General features: G+C 33.2%; 2 protein-coding genes across 4 annotated transcripts in view; one reads left to right on the top strand and one right to left on the bottom strand.

Moving 5' to 3' along the window:
• Positions 1-7,657, top strand: part of LOC129801526 (uncharacterized) — a 20,000-nt gene extending 12,343 nt beyond the window's left edge. For 2 of the 3 annotated variants that reach the window (XM_055846694.1, XM_055846693.1), the window contains exon 4: positions 7,090-7,657. In XM_055846694.1, coding sequence (XP_055702669.1) covers positions 7,090-7,202 — 113 coding nt within the window. In that variant the 3' untranslated portion in view covers positions 7,203-7,657. Of the gene's footprint in view, positions 1-116; positions 256-7,089 lie in introns of all 3 variants that reach the window. The other variant, XR_008751704.1, reaches the window with a different exon arrangement.
• LOC129801550 (gamma-glutamyl hydrolase A-like) lies at positions 7,587-17,685 on the bottom strand. The gene is made up of 6 exons (XM_055846762.1): positions 17,421-17,685; positions 16,998-17,350; positions 16,332-16,930; positions 8,207-8,982; positions 7,835-7,924; positions 7,587-7,766 (listed from the first exon to the last, which is right to left on the bottom strand). The coding sequence occupies exons 3-6, from the start codon at positions 16,550-16,552 to the stop codon at positions 7,741-7,743; spliced, it is 1,113 nt and encodes a 370-aa protein (XP_055702737.1). The 5' UTR covers positions 16,553-16,930; positions 16,998-17,350; positions 17,421-17,685; the 3' UTR covers positions 7,587-7,740.

The raw sequence follows: 17,685 nt of genomic DNA, 5'->3' as shown, positions 1-17,685 counted from the left end.
TTAAAAATTCTAAATTAAATCAACAATCTAACTCTATTCACTATGGTACTTGGACATAATTTACACATTGAGATAATCTCAGTTGGTTTTTTTCTTTTCTCTTTTCACTCGTGCAGACTATGAAAAATCAAAAATTCTGCAGAGATTTCATCATCATCATCAAACTAAATAATTTAAAAGATTTGGGGGTGGAGCACTAAAAAATTCAGTATTAATGTCGTGGTTCAGGTGCAGTCAGAGAAGACTAATAAGAGGGTATTTTCATTACTATTGAATTTTTATAACATTTTATTTGTATTGTGCGTTGATGTTGCTTGTCTTTTTTGTTTGTTTAAGTTTAAAAAAAAAACCATATCATTGCATTCGATTTAGCATGCCTTCTCATATTATTATTATTCAATTAAAGGAAAGGAGGGCACCTTTGAATTGAGGCAGAAATTAAATGAAATTTAAATGAAACTGGAACTTCCATTGAGAGAAATCCGAAAAAGTTAAAATAACATTCCGGAAATGTTAATTTTATCCTGCAGTATTGATCAGAAATCGGTGTAAATATTATGCTTTTAAGGTGTATTAGGGGTTAAAGTTACCCTTTTTCATGTTATTTTCACTCTTAAAAAGGTGTAAAAATAACAATAAAAAAATGTTGATATATTTTTACACCTAAAAAGTGTTAAAGCTATGAGGAAAAAAAGTTAATCGCACCCCTTTTTTCTCAGTGTTATCGTTATGTATTTTAGCTTCACAAATGACTTATGGAGCTAAATTATATTATGATAAGATCTAGTTTCATTTAAAAATAGGTGAGAAAGCCCAATTTTAAAGCAGCCCCTATTCAAAGGTGCTCCTCTTTTCCTTACCGTTTTCGCAAATAGTCAGGAAAAGTTTTTTTTGTTTTGGTAAACTTTGTAAGCTAAATTTATTTTAAAATAATTTTGGGTTGTGACCTACCTTGCATGCTGCGTTGAAAAAAGAATCTGTTAAGTGATAATATTTTTTTAATAATAACATAATATCGCTTCGACTTGGAAAAATTTAGTCCCAACTACCTCATATACAGTTATGGAAATTATAAAATATAGTAAGCATAGACCCATCCATATATTTAGCTAGGGTAACTAAATGAAATAGTTGACCAATACTAGTTACAGTATCTTTTTCATTTAGTTATCATAACTAAATTAGATTAGTAACGAGTACTATAACATATTAGTTCCAATAACTAAATAAATGTGGTTGATACCCATCTTATTGACTGTAATAACTATATCATATTAGTTGTGGTTACTATATAGCTCGAAAAAACTTCAACGCATTAGTAAAAAACCACTCTTTACCATTGGAAAAGTTGTCAGAACTTTATGAAAATATAGGTCCATTTATTTGTATTAGTTGTGAGAACTAAAAGGAATTAATGCCCAATATTAGTTGGGATATCGATTTCATTTAATTAACACAAGCAAATATAATTATATGAAACCATTATGAAATAATTGCCACAATTTATCCATTGGTTACGAAATGCACATAAAGACAAATAAAAAAGTAAATTCGAGGAAGGTAAATCATTTACGTGTATACTTTACCGATTCATAGCCAATTGAGACTGATGCAGCCGGTTTGGAAATTTCAAGATATTTAAAAAAAAAATCCCGAATGTGATAAGCGCGGTTGAGAGATTGAGCCTCCGAGTGTATGGTAGAATTTCGATTTTCAAAAATTCAAAATAGCGAATTTTTTCGGTCATAAGTGATTAAGGACGAAAGATTCACTTCTAGGAAAATTCTGTAATTTTCGTGAGTTCGTAAATGCAATTAATTGATTTTTGAATGAAATCTCTTTACTTAGTAATCTTAGTAATGTAATATTATGCATAATATAGGTTGTTTGGGTTTGAGTTGTTTAATGAAATTCATTTATCATTTGAATTGGCAGAATTCGGGGGTTTACATTTTATATATATATATATGTATGTATATATATATAATACTGCTTTCTCCGTGGGAATTCGTGCAATAAAATAATTATTAAATTAAATCAATTACCTGTACTTTATCGATACATTAAGGGAGACTGGGGCAAAAGTCACAAAACGGTTATTTTATTTTTTTACAAGCTACCGTAGCGCCCCAGAAATTTCTAATTAGTGCAGCTTTATAGGAAATTTACTGCTCTACAACTTTGTAAAAGTCATTTTCCTCTATTTTGTAAGGAAATACATTTATCGAGCCGTTTTATAAAACGTAATTTTGTGACCATTCTCAAAAATACTGGGGCAAATAGTTCCGGGTATGGGATATTATCATATTTAGATTTGCTTTATTACGGGCTTTCGTAAATTAAAAAAAAATATAAAATTTCTATAAAAATATTATTTTTATAGAAAATTTATTCCTCTATAGCTTTTTAAAACACAGTTTTCTCTATCTGAACGAGAAAAGTGCTTTTCAAGCTATTTTAGAAAAAAACACACAAGAGACTAGTAATCGTTTGACCAATGCGAGCAAATAGCGGCGAAACATGGAAATGACGTTTTTTTTCGCAGTGAGACATCAGAAATTGCTTCGATCTATGTTACTTTTTGCTCCATACCTTTTGTTACTTTTTACCCCAAGTGGCCATTTTTAATAAAAGGATTTCTGGTGAAAAGAACCTTTGTAAAATTTTAAAATAGATAGTGATTTCGTATTCAAAGAGTCCAAATCATTTAGGAAATATTTACCAGTGCGAGTGCATCAATTTTGGGAAATAAGTAGGTCAAAATTGATATCTGTTGTAAGGAAAACATTTTAAAATTAGGGCTAAAAATTTCAATATTTTTTATTTTCTGAATTCCTTGTTCGAATTCTAAGAAACTTACGACTTTGAAGAAGATCTATAGAGGACATCTATGAAAAAAATTTTGAGCCGCTATGTCTTTTATCTTGGAAGATATTGAATTTTCAAAATTTCAATTTGTGACTTTTTGCCCCAGTCTCCCTTCGATTGAGACTGAGACTAATACATTTAAAATTAAACAATTTCGTTAAGAACTTTTGGTTTCGAAAATTCAAGAAATCCAGTAAAAAGAATAAAGGATATAAAAAGATTTGGTAGAAGGATTCGCTACAGGATGTCCTTTAGGTCTATTCCTTTTTCCTCTGGTAATTTATTTTATTTCGCATTAAGTGAGCAAGATTAATCTTCTTAATTTTATAAATTTCCCTTTTAGCTGTAAAATCCTTATCCTCAATTTATATGTAAAGTTTTAATAATAATAATCGGCATTTCAATTTCCATCAATTTGAGTTACTTTGAACTTTATATTGTGCGGTGTGCGAGCTGATTTCTCTCGGCCACTAAAGAGCTCACAGGTGCGAGTGAGATTTTCAAAAATTTGCCCTCTGGTTTGAAAACCGGTATCTTAACCGAATGGCTAAGCCCGCCTTTCTTCACCACGCTTCCGCCAAGCTCCCTCATTACTGCAGAAGCTTGATCGATTTGCGACGATAGTTCGGTGAGGAACCTACCATCACTCGTGAATAACACCCTGAAATACTTGAACTTCTCCATCTGTATTCAATCAGACTCCGCTAACATGTAGACTGCAATTTACAGGTCGGAGCGAAATCACCATTACCTCTGATTTACTCCCTTCACCTTCATACCTGTTTCAACACAAAACATTTACAAATCGGTCAAGTATGCGCTGAAGCTCTTCTTCGGAAGATCCAAAAAGAACCAAATCATCTGCATAGAGGAGATGGCTCACCCTGAAATCCCCGATACGAATCGCATCCCGCCCCCGACTGCGTTCCATAATCTTGTCCATGTAATAGTATGAACAACAATGGTGATAGAACACAACCCTGGCGCAGTCCAACACCCACCTGAAAATCTTCCGACTTGGATCCGTTTACACGAAACAGCTACTACAGTCTCTGTAAAATGACTATCCCACTAATTCCTCATCCGGTCCGTACTCGTGCAGTACATCCCAAAGTTGTTCTCTCGGTACTCGGTCATAGCTTTTTCCAAATCTATGAAACAAACATAGAGTATGGGCGTACCCAGCTAGGGGCAGGGGGGGCAGCTGCCCCCCTAGAAGCGTCAAAGAAGACAAAAACAAATGAGAAGTAAAAAAATATATTTGGTCAGCAAAAAATTAAGTTTGATCAGTAAAAAGTACAAATCTTTCCAAAAATGGATTTAATTTTTCTATCCATAAAGATCGAAACCTTCATGGAAATTCTACTGCTTTTAAAGTTGTAAATTTAGTCACTTCTCAAACTTGATGTTTTACTGCTCGTCTGTACAGTATCATTACAAAAATGAGCTTATAAAAACTCAGAAACAATTAAAAGCCGCATGGGGGGAGGGCAGGGCAAAGCTGTTGCCGCCACTGTACTACATTCAAAAATTTAAAAAAGTCTAAAGGCAAAGATTGCAGGCAGTATACTAAAATAAAAGAGACTGAGGCTTGAAATTTTTATTATAGATAGCCTTCATGAACCTTCTTAAACTTAGAAAGTTTCAAGGGATTCGAGGAACAATTATGTAAAATAAAAAATAATGAAATTTTGAGCCGTATTTTTGGAATATTTGGCTTACAGAAAATATCAATACTGATTTGCTCAATTTAAGCACATTTTTCGTTAAGATAGAGAAAAATTATCTTCGACTAAGTTGTAGAGCAATAAATTTCCTATTAAAGTATGTTTATTTTATATTTTTAACGTTTGCGAAAGTCACAAATTATCCGAAGACTGACAAAATTTGCCCCAGCAATTTTGAGATTCTCCACAAAACCGACTTTTAGAAAATGATTCGAAAATCACATTTTTTTCGAGGTAGACGAAAATAGTCTTCTGCAATGTTGTAGAGCAGTAAATTTCCTATAAGAATATGCTCATTATAAAACGTTTAAGTTTTCTAAATATGCTTTTTGACAAGTTTTGCCCCAGTCTCCCCTATATGTTCTGAAATTTTCTTTTAAAAATTCAAATGTAGGGATCTGATTTTCGGAATTCAGAGATCCGAAATCCAAAAACCAAATATTTCCTGTTATCTATTGAATTAAACGAAACCTTGGTCATCATCATCATTTTAATTTTCAAACGCTTATCCCTATTGGTGTCGCGTCCTTGAACGAAGAATTTTTGAAAGAAATGAAATTTGAATTTTTGGAAGAATATTCTATAAGAATATAATTTTTGACGTATTTTAAACCACGTTTCGTCTTATAGAATAAGTTATGATCAAGTAAACATAAAATCCTTCGTTCGAGGACTAGTTTAATTCATTACCTAACAGAAAATATTTGCGTTGTTAATATCAGATAACATGGCCCAATTGACTGAATTTTGAAAATTTTTGATTTGATCAGAAAATATAGTTTAAATGATGTTCTTTTTTTGCCTAAGAACTGGAATTAATTTTTTTTTTTATTATGCTGGAAGAGAACTTTGGAAAAAAATTATTCAGCTGTTTAGTCTTTTAGGCCCTCGTAACGCATTAAGTAAATTTTCGTTAAATAGAAATATTAAAGCTGGAAATTTTCAGAAGCATACCATTAATTCTCTAGATAGACTGATAGTCATTTTTGCCTTGATGGGTATGACGAAACGAAATGTTAAGACCAATGCTCCATATTAAGTTAAAAAATATATAGGTAAGCTCCAAAACAATATTTGATGTTTTTGTATATGCTAATTGGTATATCAGTGATTCATTTTACCCATTTTACCATATCGAAATTTGCGCGTTTATTATCAGAAATGAATAAAGATAGGTGTGATAGTAAAAATGCACTGTGTTTTACGGATCGGAAGGGACTTAGTCCAGTGTTTCTCGGATAGTTGGTTCTATATATGTAGATTAAATATGAACTAAACGGAATGCCTTACATAATGTTGTTTATTGGTAAAAAGTAGCGAATAATTCCTAAAAATTAATTTTATTTTTGGACAATAATATGGGAGACGATGTACTGGTCCGAGGAACACTGACGATCGTTCCTTGCCAATACCTACAAATTGGGCATAGGCGGCATAGGCTAATCTATGGTGAAAAGTAGGACCAGCTTATTTATAGATACTTTATCCCATTTTATTTTTTCCGTTTTTTTTTTCAAAATAAAATTTATGTAACCCGCCCCCCTCGCCAACAAAATTTGAGATTTAGCCCCCCCCCCGTAACTGAAATCCTGGGTACGCCGTTGATCCTCAGGGTTCATTAAAAACATAGAAAAAATAAATTCACTTGTTCGAAGCTTAAGCCGTCCGAACAAGCGCCTGGCAAGTTGGCCTTTTTACATGGAGCTATTTGAAGCCAATTCCTAAATTGATCTCGGACACAGCTGACAGTGTTCCAAGGAAAAAAAATTATTTAAACAAAAATTTAGTATATTTATTCCTCCATACGGAAAAGTATTTTATAATACGGAAACACTTCTCACTTTTTAAATATTTAGCATAACGATCACGAGTGCAGAAAAATTCCCATACGCATTTGTATGTGAAAGTAAGAAATTGGCTTCAACTTTGAAGGCCACTCGCCGGGGACTAGCGTCCGAAGGTAGCGCACTTTTTCCTACTTTTTGCACACTCTGTGAAGAGGATAAGTATTTTTCTTTGAATCAAGCATGAACGTAATGGTTCCGGCAAAACATTTATACCAGGAAAAGGTATGCCAGAGCCCAGAGGCATTAAATTTAATTCATAATTTTTAATTTGAAATACATAATATTGCATTGATTTTTGATTTCGTATTATGCATGTTGAATGTTATACCTATGTAGGAAATTTTTGTATTGCAATGCAACGTGTAAGTGGGAATAATAGGGCGAAAGGACTACTTTGGCGCCAGTCTACAATTTTTGGCCACTTTGACAAAAAAAAAACGTTCATCTTTGTTTATAGAATATTACTCTCGATATTACTGCTGTGAAAGAAAGCCGGTACGATTTTTTTTAAAAATCATTATGAAGTAATGTTAATTGGGCTAAAAAAATAAAGTTAAGGTGACCAAAAGTGTAGTAAGCCATCCTAAACACGATTTTTAAAATTCATTACTAAATTTATTCTTTTAAGAATTTATTTTTTTTCTCAGGTAATCCTCATACACCCCCTTCGCTAATTGTAGCCAAGATTATGGAAAGATTCCAAGCCAACGAACGACAGAGAATCTTGGCTGATTTAAGTGGAAATCATCAAATGACTTAATTGATTGAGTCTTAAGGACTAGAAAGTGATGCTTTTACGTTTTTGTCTTAACTTTTGTAAACACTCAACTACGAAAGGTAATTTTTTTTTGACAACATTCCAAATATTTTTTTTTTATACATTGAAAAGGGAAAATATTTGTCACAGTTGCACCAGGTAATCATTAAAAAAAAAAAACAGGAAAAATATGGTGTGGAATTTTTCTTACAATATCGTTCTAAATTTGGTAAATGAAAGCAGGTACTATTGTAGTTAGTGTGATTACCTGGTTCTAGTTCATAATTGTTATTTTAATCTTCTCAACATTATGTGATAAGAAATTAAGTCAAAAAGAAGTGTAATTTAAAAGCAATTTGTTCTAATTTTAGATAAAAAAAAGATCCATTTATTAACATGTTGAAATTTATATTTATTTTGCATATAGGATTAGTCAATAAAAAATGATAATTACTGCAGAATCTTATTTAAAGATATTAGTAGAAAATTGAAATTAATAATAAAAAAAAAGAATAAACGGTGGACCTGCGGGGAATAAAGTTCAAAACTTTTGGTTTCTGCGGTGAGCTAGAAGTGGATATTAAAATATTAAATATTTTAGATAATTTTTGGAGTTTATTTTTCATAAAACTTACCTTTGTTGCGAATGAAATTCCTTCTAGGTTTCTTTTGAATCTTTCCGATTCTGGGTTTGATACTTCTTTTAACAAGATTTACTGAAATGTCTGAAAAATTATAACAAGAATTAGGAAAATAAAAATTTCAAAAAATTCAGCACAAAATAGAAAAAAGATTATCGTCATGCAGAATCTCGAAAATAAAATTTTATTAATTTTTTTTTTGGAAATTAATACTTTTTGCGTTGTTAATATTCTTAGTGGTCCAGAAAAATCGGCATTAGCAGCATGCTGGTTAATTTTTTCATGCAATGATAAAATAAACTGCGTGCATTAGAACTGATCCAAAAAGGATTGCAAATTTTTGCGGAAACATGCTTGAAGCTTCACCTGGAGCGTCTTTGACTGTGACGTAATCTACATCTTCGTGAAATAAATAGCACTGCTCGTAGCTGGAGCCTAGCATTCCGGTGAAAGTAGCCTCAAAGTTGTAGATCATGTGGTTATTTTCGTCAGAATGATTGGCAAATGCATGTGAACTTCGTCGAGTTTCATCCACGAAAAACTGAGCAAAATATTGAGCTGCCAGGATGGCTTCAGGAGTGTGTGAGATGTTGTTATTGTAAATCCATTCGTACATATTCTTCTCTGGATGAAACTGAATACCGTAGAATGGATACTTTGTGTGCTCAAGAGTTGAGATAAATGTAAATCCATCCCAGTCTTTGTTGTCCGACATAACACGCCATTCATCAGCAATGCCGTAGTCAGTAAGGTTCTGTTCAGTTACGCAAAATTGATGGAAATTTGGTGTAACTGGTTGAGTAGCTAGAATATCCAATACACGATTTGATGCCTTAGAAAACATCCGGCTCGTCAGATAATTTTGCTTAAAGTCCAGCGGTAAGGGTTGTTTTTGTGAGCTACAATGGGCACGATGCTCACGTCCATTGGCAGACAAGTAAGTCAGTAATTCGAAGCCTAAGCATGTGCCCCACAATGGAAAGTAGTCTCCATGATCATTCATTTCTGTTGCAATGGCATAAATATGTTCAGCAGCTTCAGAGTATCCATTCGTCACATTAAACCATGTTGCACCACCAGGAAAGAGTACTCCATTAATTTTCATCATAATATCTTCATAGTATTCTCTGGGTTTGTCAATCCTGCAAATGGAGAATAACTCATTGGAGAACTAGAAATTCAAATAAATTAAAAAGATGAACTCCTTCAAAAGCGTCAGAGCGTATAATCTTTTATACGGGCTTTAGGCCTAAGGCCGGCTTCAGACGGCTTAGGCTAGTTCCCGGTGATCTCAAAATTCAAAATAGCACCCAATTTAATTGGTTTTTCATAACATAATGTTTCATTTGCCGATATTGTCCAATCTTAAGTGATAATTTTCCAAAAAATCTGGATTGAAAAGAAATTAGAAGAGTTAAGCCATATGGCGAAGCCTTAAATGGACTTCAGACCTAAGTCTTAGCCATAAGGCTTAACTTTCTATATTATTATCAGTCGAAAATTTTTGGGAAATTTTGACTTAGAAATGGACTATTAAAGGGAATTAATCTATTTGAATTAGAAGAACAAATTAAACTGATTGCTATTTAGGATTTTGAGACCTTCGGAAACTAGGCTAAATGTCTAGTCTGAAGACGGTCTTAGGTCTGAAGCCTGTATAAGACTTATACGGGTTTCAGACCTAAGGCTTATGCGATCTTCAGACTAGAGGTTTAGCAGAGTTCCCGAAGGTTTCAAAATCCCAAATAGCAAGCAATTTTGTTGCTTTTTGAGAACCTAATTGGTAATTTATCTTTAAAAATCCAAGCCTAAGTTAAATTTTTCCAAAAAATCGTGATTGATTAGAAATAAGAGCAGTTAAGCCATTTTGTTAAGACTTATGCGGGCTTCAGACCTAGGGCTTAGCCGTATGGCTTAAATCCTCTAATTCCTTATTAGGCAAGATTTTTCAGGTAATTGTTGCTCTGGGTTTATTAAGGGGAAATTATCCATTAGATTTCGAGAAAACAACAAAATTGTTTGTTATTTAGATTTTTGAGGCTTTCGGGAACTGGACTAAACCTCCAGTCTGAAACCGGTATTGGGTCTGAAGCCCGAATTAGCCATATGGCTTAACTCGCTTAACTGCTATAATTTCTTATCAGTCAGGATTTTCTGGAAAAATTTTACTTAGGATTGAATTATTAAAGGCAAATGATCTATTAGTTTCTTAAAAATCAAAAAAAAAAATAGGTTGCTAATTTAGGATTTTGAAACTTTGAGGAACTGGTCTAAACCTCTAGTCCAAAAACCACTTTAGCCATAGCTTACTTCTTAAATTTCTTAGTAAAGAATTTTTGGAAAATTTGGACTTAAGATTGAATTTTATTAAGGGCAAATGATCAATTACATTCTGAAAAATCAATAACCCCCCCTCCCCGCCCCTATAAAATTAATTTGCTATTTAGGATTTTAAGACATTAGGGAACTGGGCTAAGCTTCTAGTTCTAGTCTGAAGACCGCTCCAAAAATTCGTCGCTTTTGTCGTTTAACGAAAAGATTACCACCCCCCCCCCCCTGACGCATCCAAAGGAAATTCACCTGGTTCATATCCTTATTTTACTTGATCCACTACCAAAACGAACTAAAAATACTGTAAGAGTGTAAATGTCCTGAAATAGTTTCAGTTGAGTTTAGGATCTATTCTGTAGATCAGTTTCAGTCTTCTCTGTAATTGCTTGTTTCCAAGATGAACAGAAAAAGTTGAATGGATAATTAATTATGTTATTCAGATTGAAAAACAGATAAGATTTTTGACCAAATAATTGGTCAATTTCGTGGGTTTGAAGACAGTTTTATTGCATGACTCGCAATTAAGATTATGATAACGCAAATACTTGAAAAAGTCTTGGAGACGATTACAGATTACCACAATGAATCAATTTGATAAGGAAGTAAATTGGTATATGGTAACTGTGATTCTTCTGCGGCGAATTCGGATGGTTAATTAAAAAGCAGCTTCTCTTGATAAAGAAGAGAGTAAAAACTATATTGGATTTTTTAAGAACATTGAAGATTAAAATAAAATAAAATAAAATAAATCGTAGATTGAGATATCAAAGTAGGCTTTTAAATTAGCTAACTGATGATAAAATAACATATTGCTCTTTGAAAATTACAAGGGGCTACCTCAGTTTATTGCTATTTTGAGATTTTAATCAAAAGAATTTAGTGCACTTAGAAAGAAAATTAAAAAAAAAATTTAGAGAGTCATTACATTGCTTTTTTAATTTTTTTTTATTTTACCCTTTATTGATTACTTGCGCGTAATTAAGGTCTAGGAGCACAAAATAGATTTATCGTTCATATTTTTGTGAAACAGAGGACTAACTGAAGCAAGTTAATCTCTTATCATCCTTATTTTAGGAAGATTTCTCATAATTTAGAATTACATAAAGTCAATTCGAGAAAAAAAGCATTTTTGAAAAGTTATAAATACTAATAGTTCCGGTATACTTTTCAGATCACGAAAATTCCATAAAATCGAATCGTGGTTTCTACGGTTTAGCGGTAATAGTAGATCGGTAGTAGTACAAAAAAGCATAATTGAGGAGACATTATATAAAATTGAATTGATTTGAATAGAAAAGAAATAAATAGGGGGAGGTGGGGCTACATTGTTATACGATTTTTTCGCATATTTCTGAGCTCTAGGAAAACTGGATTTTAACATGATGTAATTTGGATAGACATAATAATTATTGTAGATCTAAATAAAACAATTGTAAGGACCAACTTCTTTTAGAAATAGACGAAAAAATCAGATATCAATGTAGCCCCACAGCTCAAAGTATCCACACCTCCCCCTGGCTAAGTAATTTAGTACTTAATTAATTACTTAATTAAATTATATCAAGTACGTTCTCTCGGCTTAAGCCGTAAGTCTGTCTAGAGAATATCGTGCTATTTCTTGAAAAAAAAAGGTGAAAATGGGTTGTCCGTTGTCCCCTTGTAATTTCCAATCATTGAACAATATTGTTCATTACCGAGACTTTCACCTCTAAACGCCGGATCTGTCCACAAATTTGGTTTTTTATATTTATGTAAGATAATGATTTCTTATTAATATCGCTTTGCATATTAATGAAAACGAAGTAATGATAAACGGTTTTAAATGATAGATGAAAGCGATGAAAGTAATCTCCCTTCCAGCGTTTCATGTCTTCGAATAATGTGAATTTTCTTTTATTTCTTCTAAAAGAGACTTGCTCATTCTTATTAAATTAGGGGAATGTGGGTATGGTTCGCACAGAGTGAACCTTCATACGATGTGAATTTTTTCTTTGTTTGCAAAGAGCTGACTTACTATTTCTCATCGTGTCTCATGAGTTTAATAATTATCCATCTTATGGCTAAGAAATGACCAAGTAGCTCTTTGTAAACAAAGAGAAAATTTGCGTTGTTTGAAGGTTTACTCTGTACGAACCATGCCAATATTCCTCTACTCCCTCCGTCTCGAAAAAAGTCGTACATTTGCTATAGTTATATTTATATGAAAGAAGTACGACCTTTTTGGGACAGAGGGAGTATTAGTTAGCTTATTATCAATTATTGATAATTATGTAATAAAATTGAGGCGCTCGGAGCAAAAAAAACTCTAAGTCGTATGCATTTCCCTATTAAAATAGCGTTTTTTTGCTCTGAGCTCTTCAATTATGTGTTAGAAAAAATAAAAGAATTTACATTATTCGAAGGTATGAACGTTCGAAGGTAGAATACTTTTATCTATTAAAAAAAAATTGATTCTTGTACTCGTTTATTGTTTTATTAACTTTATTTGAGATGTGAGCAGCGTATATTATGTAAAAATGGTACTTTTTACTATCTTTTTTTTTAAGAAAATATGGAAAAAGTCACTTAACGGCAAACAAAGGTTTGAAAAATCGGTGCCGGGCAAAATCCCGAAAGTCAAAGTGCAAAATTCCAAAATGCCTAATGGTCAAAATCCTGGAAGAGACGAAATTACGCGGAGGATAATGTATGCGTATGGAATAATTCATCAAAACACAGAAAATCAAGTCAAGGGTTCATAAGAAGTGCATTTCAATTTTACCCCGTAACTTTTTTTGCATACACTTATGGTCTCGTTTCAGGACAAAGGCGAAGAATTTTTGTGTTTTCCTGTCTTTAAAGCGGTCTCTTCAGACTAGAAGCTTAGCCCAGTTCCCTAAAGTCTTAAAATCCTAAATAGCAATTAATGTTATTGGGGAGTTATTAGTTTTTCAGAATGTAATTGATCATTTGCCCTTAATAATCCAATCTTATGGCCTCTACACACTAGAGAAATTTATATGTCCATATTGAAGCAGTTTTCCTACGCTTGTGTACGAAAAACTCTTCAATGTGGACATAAATTTCTCTAGTGTGTAGAGGCCATTAGGGTTATTTCAAATATTAATTTACAAATTAGCTCCAAATTATAGGCAAACATGCATAATGATACACTGCTGGCAATAATCATAGCTCCACTTTTTCATACTGGAAAAACTTTGAAAAAAAAATTTTTTTTGGAAAAAAAAATTAAAAAAAATCATTTTAAGGTGGTTTAAAATTATTTTTTCAGACAGAAAACAAATTAAGACAAGACCTATCAATTTTTTTATTCAAAAAAAAAAAAAAACTTTTGTACCACTTAAATTAGGCAAAACACCTTCTGTTCATTAAACTGCAAAAAGCTTCTTTTTGATAATTTTTGTTCGAATTCTAATGACCCCCTTAGTCACTTGGAATTCTGGTTTGCGACCAAATCAACAGGACATGATGAGACTAAGCAGTCAGCATTGTTTTACATCAAATTTCGGTAGAAAACTTGTTTTTTTTTCGACTATAACACGGAAAATTGCACCCTTTTGCCTCTAACAAAAGAAGAGTTTTATCCCTGGGAGTGGCTTAAAATGCATATATGTTGGCTATATGGGCAAATTCGGATGAAAGGTGATAGGATCTTGTCGTGAATTTTTTGGTTGTCAATTTCCATCCATTTCAAGACCTTAATTAATCCCTTACACTGGTAACTGATGATCCTTTAAAAGGGTCACTGTTTTGACACCTTTTTAACTCTGGAATAAAGGAACAAAAACAATGAAAAAGTCATCTTTGGTGTTTACTCAGATGAGATAAATATGATAGGAGTAATAAATTTACGATAAAATGTAATCTATCGTGATAAATGTGTATAGGGGAATGTAGGCAGGCTTCGCACGTGTGAGCTTTCGAACGATGCGAATTTTCTCTTTATTTCCAATGCGTTGGTTCCGCATTTCTTAGCCATAAGTTAAGTATTTATGAACCTTATCTTCATTGTAAAAATAGGCAGCAAAGCCCTTCTTTTCTAGGTGCTAGGATCACAAATAGAAAATTGGCCCAAAATGGGTAATTTTGATGGCGCACATTTCATTTGATTTCTCATAGTTAAACTCATTTCTAAAAAAAATCACTCACACAGTGGATGAAGAGGATACTTGAGATGATATTTACGTAATAATTTTTTGCATCGGAGTGAAATTATTTTCACAGTGGCGGAAAACTCGCAAATACTACACTGTGTGTGGTTTCAAACACTGAATGTGTGAGCGTTCGCACATCCATCAGACAACTCCAGCTTGAAAATCATAACCTCACTAAAGCCTCATAAGCCACAGTGAGACATTCATGGTCATTTCCTCTTCGACATGCGTATAGTCTCCTTCCCATCTCCATGAGACGACGGTTATTGACAGTGTGAACCGTGTCAACATGTTAATAGTCGATTTTTCGATATTCATTTGGAAGAAAAAACAGTGCTCCAGAAAACTCGAAAAAAGGTGTTTTAAAGATCTTCTTTTAGTGCAGTGATAGTTTCCACGGTTTCACGGGGGTATAGTATAACAATCGGAAAATAATTCTTAATTGTAGATAAAATTTATTTCGAGAAAAAAAAACAATGACGAACCCAAACCCCCATCGTGTGAACGCTGCCCCCGGAGCCAAGAATCGCACAAATCGTCATATTTTTTTATTTTCATGTCCAGGAAAAACCAACAATTTTGTGATAGTGAACTAGGCATGCATAGAAACCTAAAAGATCAGAGAACTTTTTGGTGTAGTGCAATTCATTGCCCGTTTTACAGTTTGTTCAAAAAAAAATCTGAATATGAAGCACGAAAAAATGTGCGAAGGCTGCCTACATTCCCCTACAAAATTTCAAAAGATTCAAGTGAACCTTTCGAAGGGTCAAATATGAACCATTTTTGTTGAAAAGGGTCAATTTGATCCTTTTATTTTTACCAGTGTATTTTTGTTCATTAAACATTTTCCTTACAAAATTTCAGCAAAATTCGTGAAGAACTTTATAAAAATGATTCTAATTAGCTTAATAAAGTTATTAATTTAAATTACTAAAAGATACTTGCCTTCACTGATTGAAAATAAATACCCTGGAGCCAAACTTATTGAGTGGAGTTATAATTATTGTCACCCGAAAATCGCCATTTTGATAAAGATTCTATCACAGTAACTCACAGTTCTAACGGTATGAAATTCAAATGGCAATTTTTCATATCGGTTTGAAAATACCTTCAAATGATTTTTTTTTCAAAGTTTTTCCAGTATGAAAAAGTGGAGCTATGATTATTGCCAGCAGTGTACAGGGAGATCCGGCTTAAGTGAAAACGGATTAAAATTAAAAGAATTTGATATGAATTGCCTACTAATGGGAGGTCATTTATAAAATAATTTTTGAAATGTCCCTAAATGTATGCAATTATTTTTCACACGGTAAATTTAAAATATTTCTTATTAACCGTTGACGCTGAAAATAGTCTGAAAAATTGACGCCGAAAATGTTTTACATACACTAGACCTCTCCTGTGGGTATGCAATTTTTCTGTGTCACTGGAGTAAATTCGTGGGCTATTTTTCGGTACCGAGAATTTCTTTGAAAGCGGAACTCCCTGTATATGCATAATCCTGAAGTGCATAATCCCGTGACCTCGTGTGACTCTTTTAGGATCTCAGTTGCGTAGTGGGCAAGACCATTGGGTCTTGGGCGGATGAGATCTTTGACTCACCTCTTAGAATTGTAATTTCGAGTCCCGCCCAGTGCAAGCAACTGAATTTCAGGAAAAGACATTTTCATTGTGATAAAACGTACCTAATGGACCTAATATAAATGCACCGCATCTGCCCAAAAACTCCGGGAGCATGGAAGAAGCTTCAAAAGTATTCCGATACGATTAATAAGAATAATATTACTCCTTTAAAAATTCGAGATTTTGCCTTTCGGAATTTTGACTTGGATTCTCTGGATCCATGGAAAATCTTCGATAGAAACTTTTTGAATGCATAAAATTCTCTATCTAAAATGCCACTCAAATCGCGTAAGTGCGAATTGTAATCCTTCCTTAGAGGTATTTTTTTAACCAAATAGCAATAGCTGTGAATCAGAAATAAAGACTTTTCTCTTTGAACTTACCATATCGGCACAACACGTGCTCCTCCCCCTTCCACAAATTTAACGTAGGATGCAGCAATGAAGCTCTTGTACATTCCGGGATAGCGATTTTCCAATGAATATGACATCTCTTGGGATAAAATACCGATAATTGGGTTTTCATTTTCCGTGGTAGCTCTAACAGCGGCAAATATGGGAGAGACGCAAAGTCCCAGTAAAGTCGTAAGAAACAAAAGTATCATCTCCTATACAGAAGCGTGAACAGGCAGAAAATTGATAACGAAATTACACGCTTCAACAGACACAACAATTCAGTGGCAAAGTTGATAATCTACTGGACAATTCTTGCCTCGGGAGAAGTATTTATTCGCATCCGCTTATCAGTTAATAAAGGCGCGAGAGTGTATTTCTTCTTATAAGTATGTATTATGATTTGCGATGTTCATTGTTGAAAAAAAAAGCCTTATCTTTGTCGAACGATCCTAACAATGGGGGCTGGAACAGCTATAAATACTGCATCTTACAATTTATTTCTTATTTGATCTGGAGTGTGTCTCAAGTAATTCCAATTTTTGGATCAATTCGATCAAATTTATGTTTGGTGCTCCTATGTTGATTTTCTAAAATACATACATCAATCATAAAAATATGTTATGTAAAATTTGTAAGTTCTACTGCAAACAATACCTCTTTGTAATCATTTAATTGCTTGGTTAGTGATAGATGTTCCTTCTTGATCTGCTCAGGTGTTTTATTTTCCAATCCATCCAAAAATTTTTCCAGCATTGCAACATCATCCTTGTCTTGTTTCAATTCCCTCTCCAGAGATTCTATGTCAATCGTGAGCATTTCCTCAATCAGAGTGTTCTCCGTCCGTTCTCTCTGGCGAGTCAAGAAGGCTTCATTTAGTGAGGCTTTGTCCATTGTTTTCACACCACTGTTCATCCAAGCTGTAGCATATTCAGTAAGCAGGGCATCGTTGGATTTAGAAATAGAGTCCAATCCCAATCCAGGAGGCAGTAGTTTTTCCATTCTTTCAACTGCCACACAAAAGTAAACAAAAATCAAGTTATCAGAGAAATTTTGAATCGCGCCAGGACAATGTCTCACCTTCCGCCTTTAATTGTTCGTAACTAAGTTTCTGCTCTTCTTCTCCACTCATTTTCAATGCGTTTAGTCTTGATTAGTAAATTATTATACAGTTATTTCTTATCAATAAAAGTATTTTGCTTTGATAAACCAAAACTGTGCATACTGAGCCACCATAAACAAAATCAAAATAAAATTCGGGTTGCCAGATTGAACTATTTTTATAGCATGTCATAGGAGGCGCGATATTTAAAAAATATCACCGATATTTTCTCGTAAAATAAAA

The sequence above is a fragment of the Phlebotomus papatasi genome, chromosome 2, assembly GCF_024763615.1.
Source record: "Phlebotomus papatasi isolate M1 chromosome 2, Ppap_2.1, whole genome shotgun sequence".
NCBI lineage: Eukaryota > Metazoa > Arthropoda > Insecta > Diptera > Psychodidae > Phlebotomus > Phlebotomus papatasi.
This window is presented reverse-complemented; position numbering and strand designations above follow the sequence as displayed.